This window comes from Crassostrea angulata, chromosome 3 (assembly GCF_025612915.1).
Source record: "Crassostrea angulata isolate pt1a10 chromosome 3, ASM2561291v2, whole genome shotgun sequence".
Classification (NCBI taxonomy): Eukaryota; Metazoa; Mollusca; class Bivalvia; order Ostreida; family Ostreidae; genus Magallana; species Magallana angulata.
The window spans coordinates 7,260,141-7,270,468 of NC_069113.1; the positions used below are offsets into that span (position 1 = coordinate 7,260,141).

A 10,328-nucleotide genomic window follows, 5' to 3' on the forward strand; every position below is an offset into this window, starting at 1 on the left:
TTTTTCTCTAAAATTTCAGATTTATATCTGTTGCACTTTGAAAGCTAAAACATTGTAGGGGTCAACTTGCTTTTTTTCCTTCTACACATTTTTGAACACGTATACCTTCATTTCACTCAGTCTTCTTCAATGACCTTTAGAAAATGTAATCCATTAATTTTTCTTCCAACATTTTCAAGTGAATATGTTTGCATGTTTTGAAAGGAAGCCCTATACTAAGTATTTTATTTTTCAAAAACTGTAAAAAGGAAGAGATGCATTTTTAAATACAAAAAGATGTCACTCAAGTAGGGACCTAGAGGCATATGGACATAAAAGCCAGGTCTATATTCTTTTCCGCGAAGTACATGTTCGTCTAGATATTTGATTGCATGATCAAATAATATAAATGGGTCACAGTTGTTGTAGCAAAACGGCATTATAAAGTATTTGAATGTCTTAATTAAATTATGATCACCATTAATATCTAATTTTATTTTTATAGTAACCTAGGTCAATATTATAAAACAAACTTGAGGCCAATGATAAAAATATTACCTATAAAATTCATGAAAGTGCAGTGGGAAATAACATGATGGTATTCATAAAGAAATATTTAAAACTTTCAATAGATTTTGATACATAAGTAAAACTCGGAGATCCTCAGAACTTTTTATTTACATCATCAGTAGGGAGCACAGATTATTTTGATAACTTTATTATTAGATCAGTCTAATAATATGTTTAAGACATGAAAATATCATGAAAATATGTCTTGTACACACTATTAGTTTTTGGCAACGAGCCAGACCTCGTTATGTCTATTCATACAGCTGGAACCTTCATATCCGGCCGTGTAAAAATGGTCTCCATGGTAGAGATTTCTGTTGTTGATTTGATTCATCAGTTCTTTTACTTTCTTCAGGTTCATTTTGTGATTAGTGAACACACCAGACGATTTTATCAGGTACATTCTGAAATTAGTGAACCCAGGAAACGATTTCCTCCGGTTCATTCTGCGATTAGTGAACCCACCAAACGATCTGAAATGAAATTTAAGTACATACTTAAAACTTTAAGATTTCCTCTTTCAATTCCTACTCAGAATAACAATTTGGACATACAGTAAAACTCGTTTAGTACGAACACAGATATAGCAAATTATCGGATATAGCGAAGTCTTTTTGAGTCCTCGGTAAAATTCTTAACAATTTTTTACAAATTTTTACGGTTATAACGAATTCGGATATAACGAATTTACGGATATAGCGAAATGATTTTGAGTCCCGTAGAGGTGAATTATAACGAAATTTAACACTTTTATAAAGAATGTCTTTACAGTTTAAAAAAGTTTGCACTACCTTTTATCATAATAGTTTAAATGAATTTATTTTTGTATAATTTTTTCGATATACAATCCAATTATTAAAGGTATCAAAGTAATGTATTTTTAATCTTAGCCTCAATTAGGAAAAAATATAGTCTGCTCTAAGAAAGCATGTCCCTAGGACTTCGCTATAACCGAGTTTTACTGTATTTGACTGATACTCGGAATTAACTACCAGCCACCATGCTTAGCATCTTAAATAAAACGTAACGGAATATGATGTTCGATATTTACACATTCAATTCCCATGCAGAAGATTGGAATAACTTGCCATTGTATTAACATGTATTATTGACATTTAACAAATAAACAGCAAGTTAAAAAGTTTACCTGGATATGAACTTGGTTGGTCAAATGATCAAATAAATCATGTGAAGTCCGAAGCATTAAAGATCTGTTCGTAAAGCTTAGATTATAGTCTTCATAAAATGGCCACAAAGTTCACATTAATATAGTCAATACATGTGTTCATTTATTATGTGTGAATGCATTGATATCATATGGCCATCATCTGAACGTGTACCCATCTTTACAAAATTAAACTGATCGTGCATGCAAGGAAATACAAAAGTTCTGATTAATACACAATCTTTAAGTATGATGAATTCTTCTGCAAAATTCGTTCACACACGCCCGCTCCTGCAGATTTTACATTTGTAGACAGTGAAGCCAAGGTGCCATATTAGATACCAGCCTACCATGTGTATGTTCTCCTAACTAATGTACTAGACTTACTTGACGTAGACGTCCAGGGGAGGGAGCGTAGTGATGTACACGGTGGGGTCGGTGGGGATCGGGGGGAAGGGCTGCATGTTGTGGGGAATCATGAAGTGCATCTCCATCACAGTCTGTTGGTTATTCCTTCCCACCCCGGGGATAACGGTCATCAGCCAAGGGCCTATCATCGGCATCTCCATTCCTTCGTAAAACATTAAAAAGAAAATTGCACATACGGGGGCAATTCAATATATACTATTGTAGCACAGCACGATAACGCTTTGTCTGATTTCGTGTATAATGATACTCTTCAACAGCTCTATTCGATATCTTTCAAACAGTTTAAATATTTTGTCATTTCAACAGAACCAATCGTCATTCGGTAATGCATTTTTTTTAAATGAATTTGCGTCTTATAAGGTATCTTTGAAATTGATGGTAGAGACGCGATTCGTGATATTGCCAAATTGTTGGCATATCGCTATCGCGGTTGCATTTCATTTTTAAGCGTATTTAGATAGGCCGAAAAATTTTTAGGGAGATGGATACCGCATATATTTATATTGAGAGACCAAAATTGATTGACCAAAACGGTTACGAATACAAAAAGTTAAGCAATTGCTAAAATGTTCCTTAAATTGAATCAAAGACAATTTGCAAATATCCAATAAACGACGGAACAAGACAGACTGAAATCCAGGCACATGTACTTAAAAAATCTTCGATAATGTAGACCGTTTTCCCCGTGTAAGTTATAACATCGCACACGTGCAAACCACACACCGTGGCAGATCGAGCAATGTCGCATATATTTTAACAAGAGGCACATGGGCCATATCGCTCACCTTAGCAACAATGGCGAACTACATTGACTTAACACACTTTACGGTCAGACGCGACCTATCTTCCATTATTTTCTATTTTTTCCTATCTCCACAATGTGAAGATTTCCACCAAGTAATTCCATAATTATATTTTCCTGTTATATGATACTTTATTTATTTAGATATAAAGTGTTCAATTGAAAATATATACTATGACTTTATTTATAAGCATTCAAATGCATTTTGCATGCTATTTTAAGGAAAATTCTAAATATTATAGCTCTAAAAATAGCCTAGTAATAAACCTTGAATTTTTTGGAATAAACAGGTTTAAATGTTAATAAATAAGGAATAATTTATCAAGGAAAATTATATAAAATTGAGGAACGTCTCGTGTGTCCTTAAATAATTATGAACTGTAAAATTTAATATTTAGCAAAGTTAAGTACCATGATAATTTTCTGACCTAAAACTCAATATTTTATAAAGGGGTAGGGGTGAAAATATATTGTGATATATTAATTATATATAACACCGGTATATTATTTCCTACAGTTTTTGCACATATGTGAACAATATTAGCTCATTTAAGATAAAAAAAAAATTCATACATTTCCTAAGACGTATATCAGTTAAAAAAATCAGCACCCATTGTGGGCCTACCTTATTGTGTGTTATCATATATAATTTGAACATTTTGAATCTACACAATTAAAGGATGCCAACATTTTATTTCATTAATATGTTGTCTTAGAGGCTATGCAATGCATATTTATTTTATATGATGAAAATACTGGAAAAGGTAGTTACCATTTACCTGCAATATTTCTTGTTTGGTATATTGGTATTTATGAAAAAAAAAATATCGAACTTAAATTAGTGTAATTATCATTTTCCACATCTAAGTGAATATTTTTTGTGTGTTTATTTAAGATGCCAAGCTCTATGAATATACCATGCAGATGAGATACATTTCATTTTCACAGCTGATATCTCATATGTGAAAGTTAACAAAGATTGACGGACAGAGAATCGCCAGCTAGTCTGGAAAGCAGTACGCAGTGTTTGAACTCTGTGGCAAAAGTTGTTAAGGCTACATTAAGAAACTTAATAGGTCTTCTCTTAAATAATTGTTTACCTGATGTAAACTTGTGTGACGTTTAATATCCTTACTCACTTGATCGATGAAAACATTTGACTGGAAAATGTTGTCACATGATGTGTTAAAAAGCTATATAATTTAATGTATTGTCAGGCATACAGGTATCAGTTCTGTACTAAGGCCCATCAATTATTTCATATTCCCTCAAAAACAACAAACGGCTACAAACCAGGATGATTTTCTGCTGCAATATTTTCTTTAAAATAATGATAATGCACGGATATCCTCATAATTATAATGTGTCAGAACTGTTAAAAAGAAGTTTTTATTTACTCGTTTGAAAAATACCAAAATTGTTGCAGATTTCAAATAATTTATCAAATGAGAAAGGACCCCAGAAAGTAGTTATAGCACATCATCCTTTTGATTTTTCTGTACACAAGTATATAATGTTTAGCAAGACAATTCCAATGATCAACAAACATTTCAGCGTCAGTCGTAGAATGATAGGCAACTTTTAAAAACTTATCCAAATTGTTAAATTTCATTTTATTTAATGCATTCATACATTATATAGATAAAATGTTTTGTAATTGAGTTAGCCAGGTGACACAAAATCAGTTTATGCACTGTGTATTTTGGAGAAATTAGTCCTACCCTATGACCCAATTACAACAGTTTTTAGTTTTGAAGATAACTGTAAACAAACGGTTTTGCATTAATTTAGCAGAGGTATTAAATAATTACAAGTTACCTTCTTATTGTAGTATCAACAAGAAATGTAATGATTAACGATTGTAATTTTCAATGCACGGTATATGTGTTTGCATCACCCGCATTTATAACCTCTAAAGATAAGACAGTCGCGGGTGAATAATCACAACAGGGTTAAACTGAGGCTGTGAAAACGTCTTTTCAAATTCATAATCATCTTTTTATTGTGTTTGGATTTAATTTACACGATTATGAACTCGGAATACATGGCTACTTCAAATTCTCTTTCGGAGAAAATTCCGGCGAAGTTACCGATCAAAAATCAATTATTTCAATCAAAGTCGCTCCCTTGATTGATCCTTGTTGACACAATTAGAAATTAATACACAATAAAAACAGAGGGAAATGCACTTTAGTACGTTGTTAATGCATCAGATTTTATCATTTTCGCAGGTAAACAATCAACTGCCTATTTACCGAAGTTTATGTTCCAAATACATGACGATTGTTTCCCAAGTTAAAAAGCAAAATGAAACGAAAAATTCAAAACAAGCTAAAACCACCCTCACAAGTGAAAATGACAACGCGTTGAAATATTTAACCTCAATTTACTTCACAATAATCGGCACCAATGTTATTTCCATGTTTCATAGATTTATATTCGCACGTGAACTGTTGCACAACAAACTGCCAGCTTCAAACAAAGAACCTCGTTTGCCAGTCTACGATATATGGAATAACGAGCTATTCTTTATTAGTATTTTCGCAATTATCTCAAATTTGGAACAGAATTCGCGTATAATTTTTGTAATTTATATTTTCCTTTCCCTAAGGATGATTTATACTACATTACGTTAAGATTAACTCAGTAGTTCTTGAGAAGAAGATTTTTTAAAATGCACCCCCTTTTTTACAATTTCGAGGTTTTCTCCGCTTTGAATACAATCTGGCCTTTTATTTTTGCAATTTATATCCACCTTCTTATAAGGATGATTTGTGCCAAATTTGGTTAAATTTGGCCAGGTGGTTTTAGAGAAGAAGATCAAAATGTAAAAAGTTTCCAGACGGACAGACAGACGGACGACGGACAACGGGTGATCAGAAAAGCTCACTTGAGCTTTCAGCTCAAGTGAGCTAAAAATGGAACGTTTTTGTAGAAACCGATGGAAACTATGTTACGTTGTTACTTTCTTGGATTTACTATCATTTAGTTACTGTGTTGGATGTAGTTCCGCCGGTGTTTTCAAAAAAATCCAGCCGCTATGCACTCTGTATGAACGACACACGTGTTCGATGTGCATTCAAAATACCGGTAAGACAGCACTATATGTGGTAAATAATACGGGTACCACGAAATTTCTTTCTAAGAATAAATATATTTTGTAATTTAATGATTGTTGTATCCTTTATTCTTTATAACAAACATTTTACTACATTGTGTAGTTCATGAAAAAAAAGCTGTAGATTTTTAACCTTAAAAAGGCATTCTCACCGAGTGTGTTCTTTTCAAAAATGTAGTGGAACAATTTATGTAACATTTTGGTGTTTCTCCGAGCACCGTATCCCCTCACTATATCTCTTGTTGCAACCCATTGGGACATCTCATACCGTCTCAGCTCATACCCCTAAAATACGATGATAGTTCTTTAATTAACAGCATTATTGCTAGCGCTCTCGAGCGCTAGCAACTACGTTAGTCCTTTTCACTGGAATACGCATGCTCGACTCCATAGTATGGGATTCTGGGAATACTGTACTACTGTAGATAAACTGTACCATTTTAATTTCGTTTTATCATCTTCACGTGAAGTTTTGTGTTTTATCGTTAATGTCAAAAAGTGACAGTAGCTTCGGTCTTATAATGCAAATTTATTTTCAATATTATGATAAATAACACGTAGCTAGCTTTATCTTAAATTCCTTCAAGTTCGGAAGACACTTTCGGATATGTTTTCCGAGCTTGCCGGAAAGGCCCGAGAAGATACGATTGCTACAAAACAGTACCAATCGTTCCTAAACAAAATTCAACTCGAAATTGAAATAACAGGAGATACATAATGATTAAGGCACAGACAATGAGCTATGTCATTGCTGATGTGTAGCCCACTCTAGATTCACAATTTCAAATTGAGAACCCACTCCAGCACAATTCCAGTACACCACTGTGCCTTCCTATTGTTAATATTTAAACCAATGTTTTAGAAATCTGCTTCTGTGTTTTATGATTGCTACAGCGCTAGCTCATCAATCTTTTTTAAAAGATAAACTTGGTTATTCTATGTTAGACGGCGGCTACGCTAGCGATGGATTCTGCTCCGTATGATAGATCAAATGCGACAAAGCGCGAAGGGCTCTATGATCGATTTGATGTTTCTTTTTTGTATTGTTTAATTCAGTATAATAAAACAGTTAAAGTATACCATTGAAGAAGTCCAGTTTCCCTCGCCTGTTCCCCTCGGGAAATAGGTTTGCTCTCAGGGACCCGGAATCCTCCTGACTCTCTCAATGGTATTCTTTAATTGTATAATATACACTCCATATTGAGGAATTTTAATCGAATTTTTTAGGCGAATATTCTAACCTACCCTTTTTAAAGCGCTAAGCTAGCTCAGCGCTTTATTGTCGTTAGACTTCTATTTCCGGTGCAAGGAATAACTGCCCTCTATGAGCAGGAATATAATCATTTAAACTGGTAAGAGGTATAGGGAACCAGTTATCTGGGTGACGGAAATGGCCGAGTAGATACGATTGGTTTGCGGGGCTTACGTACATCAGCACGGGATGCTACGCAGTGATGAAAAAATATAGTGCGTATTCAGAAGCTAAAATACAGAAAAATAAAATCGATTCTTTGCAAGAAAATGTCAAAAACTGTGATAAATTACTGTTCAAAAGGTATAATTTGTGATTTTAACACATCTTTTTTCAGGCAAGTATCCATATACAAGTCGTGTTCAGCTTTAATTCACATCATCTTCAGAAAGTAACATATATTTAAAGAAATCTGGCCTTCGATACTTTAAATTGATATTCATTAAACATAAACCAAAATTTCAATAAGGCTCATTTCCGCCTACGCTTGCACACAGTAAATTTTCTTAGAACCAAGCTAGGTTATCGCTTTTCAGTACTTTGTTTGTAAGTAGAATTACTATACTATAGAGTTTGACATTACCTATAATCAATAATAAAGCCATACAATCAAACAGAATTTGAAAAAATTATTTCCGCGAGCTTTCCTGTATAGTTCTTTGGTTCTTATATTTATATTTTGTCGGCCATGAGTTGAAAAAAACCCCACTTATCCGTTGTCGATAATGCGCAAGCTACGTTCAATGTGTACAACATTATGTGATTGACCAAAGTCCAAGAACTTTTACGATTATTTGTAGGTGGTCCCAAACTAACCAATATGTAATTGTGTAATGATATTTGAAGACATATCAAGATTTAATAGCAATAAAAAAGTTATAAAAAAAAAGTCAGTAATTTAGAGTAGAACAATGTAATCACTGAGGGGGGGGGGGGGGTCTGTGAAACAAATTCGAGAATGAGAAAAATAATGGAATAAAAATATTCTCGTTTCAGTCATTTAGACAACAAAATCGATACAGACCGGAAATGACTGGAGCACGGTATATTTTGGACAGTCCAAGTCCCGAACAAATGGTGGTGGCTTGTGTGCAGAGGCCAAATAACAAAGGGATGCGAACACTGCTAGTCCAAGCATGGTTCTTAGTTTTCTGAAAGGCTTTTCTGTAAAAAGATGACACCGTTCAATCATTTTTCAAACACTGATTGAATATACGAGGACAAAATGCATATCTACCAGTATGAGTATATAGTCTTTTATTTGTAAAATAAAATTAACGATAATGCATATAGTTATTATTCATGCAGTGATACCATTATAGAATAAAGTTAAACGATTGTTTTAGTTTCATGAACTTTTCACGTATCAAATGCTAAATGCACTTTATGTACTAACTTTCTCTACACTATCTGTAACTACCGGAAGAATCTAACGTTACATTATCAGCACATTTTTTTTATTTATTAACTCTACAATGTTTTAATTTAATAACGTTACATATATACATGTAACAATATAAACCTCAATGTTTTACTATATAAGTCCAAACTTTATTTATACCATTTTAATTTCTATATAATTTATCTACTTTATTTTATTTCAAAGTTACTTGATCGCCTTACCTTACCGGTCGAGGTGAAGTTTTTATCCGAAGTGTAATTATACGTCACCGCGAAAGTGATGACGTCATCTTTCTCAGAGCTAAACCTAATCTCTCACCAGAGGGCGTATTACGCTGCGCTATGAATCTACTATCTGCAACCTTAGGACTAGGCCTGCCGCGCATGCGCGAAATTTTGTAAACATCCTGTAGTTCGAGTTTGTTCAGACAAAAAGTACAGTCCCTGTCGCTGGCGGAAAACTCCTAAAAACGAAGGGGAATTCGGGAATTATTTTCACTCAGCCATTCCTGCGGCTATAGCCTGGTTCCCGAGGCCTTCCGATTGTGCAAGCACAGAAGCGGAAGGCCTCGGAACCAGGCTACGCTACAAAATAAATCTGGGTAGAGATTGAGAAAGACGTATTGAGAAGCGGCAAGGTAATATATTTTCTTTTAATATGTTTTACGGTGCTACCGTTCTGGCGAGCGCAGCAAGAATTACACATACCTTGCATCATTGTCAACTTATAGTTTTATTTCGGTATCAACAAACGTCAAAGAATTTTTGCTCAACAATAAGTATGCCAAAGGTACTAATTTTAATGGTTATGATACATACAGCGCAACCCCCTACCCAGAGAGAGAGAGAGAGAGAGAGAGAGAGAGAGAGAGAGAGAGAGAGAGAGAGAGAGAGAGCCCTGTACCTGTTTGTAGGTGTGTAATTTCCCACTTTTAAATTTAATGGTCTGACTATATGCAATATCTACATAATTTTTTACCTGTTTATTTTTTCATTTTATTCCTTTTTATTTAGTTCAAAATGTTTTATTGTTTATTCCCTCCCTACTCATATACTTACCTGCCTACTGTACATGCATGCACAATTAGCTGAAAATAGGTCAATATGACAGTAAAGTATGGTTTTGCTAGTATATATATATAAAATCTCTATATAAAAAAAAGATTAAAAACAAATCATATGTCAATAAGCAGATAAGGCAGGTATCGCAGTCTATACTGAAATAGCCAGTACACTCATTACAGATGTTTGATCCACCTCTAAATTTTTCGCGGGAAATATAGCGCGAGTGCACTGTGACGTCATCCATGACTTTGTTCGTCTTTGTTTACGTTTCTCGACTCAATACGAAGGTATGGAAGCATGCAACAAATCTTTTGAGTCTCGCCAAAGCATATGCGGTACTCAAAACGTGTCTTCAAACTTAAAGTCACCGTAAATTACGAGTTAAAAGTCGGCCATTTTTGGCATAGCACCACGGGTGAAAACATTAGAGAGCATTATGGGACGTAGACAAAAAGTTTTGTTTGATGAACTGTAGGTTTGGCTCGTTCTTTTTCCCGCGCACACTGGTTCTTAGAGCTCGCTTCGCTCGCCGGCGCTGCGCGCCGGC

At 34.2% G+C, this 10,328-nt stretch overlaps 1 protein-coding gene across 4 annotated transcripts; it reads right to left on the reverse strand.

The window, feature by feature from the left end:
• Positions 1-635: 635 nt before the first annotated feature.
• On the reverse strand, positions 636-9,336 carry LOC128176333 (heme-binding protein 2-like). Of its 4 annotated transcripts, none has more exons than XM_052842586.1 (5): positions 8,944-9,336; positions 8,340-8,479; positions 6,216-6,348; positions 2,102-2,285; positions 636-1,022 (listed from the first exon to the last, which is right to left on the reverse strand). In XM_052842586.1, the coding sequence occupies exons 2-5, from the start codon at positions 8,451-8,453 to the stop codon at positions 767-769; spliced, it is 687 nt and encodes a 228-aa protein (XP_052698546.1). In that variant the 5' UTR covers positions 8,454-8,479; positions 8,944-9,336; the 3' UTR covers positions 636-766. The 4 variants fall into 4 exon arrangements, with proteins under 4 accessions (XP_052698546.1, XP_052698545.1, XP_052698544.1 ...); XM_052842585.1 differs by having other exon boundaries at positions 8,939-9,335; XM_052842584.1 differs by lacking the exon at positions 8,944-9,336 and having other exon boundaries at positions 8,340-8,779.
• Positions 9,337-10,328: the final 992 nt, after the last annotated feature.

Coding starts and splice junctions, on each gene's coding strand:
- LOC128176333 (XM_052842584.1), bottom strand. CDS start 8,507: ATGATTGAACGGTGTCATCTTTTTACAGAAAAGCCTTTCAGAAAACTA. Junction 2,286..6,215: donor TTTTGAAAAGAACACACTCG/GTGAGAATGCCT, acceptor TGTTTTACGAAG/GAATGGAGATGCCGATGATA. Junction 1,023..2,101: donor CCCCTGGACGTCTACGTCAA/GTAAGTCTAGTA, acceptor ATTTCATTTCAG/ATCGTTTGGTGGGTTCACTA.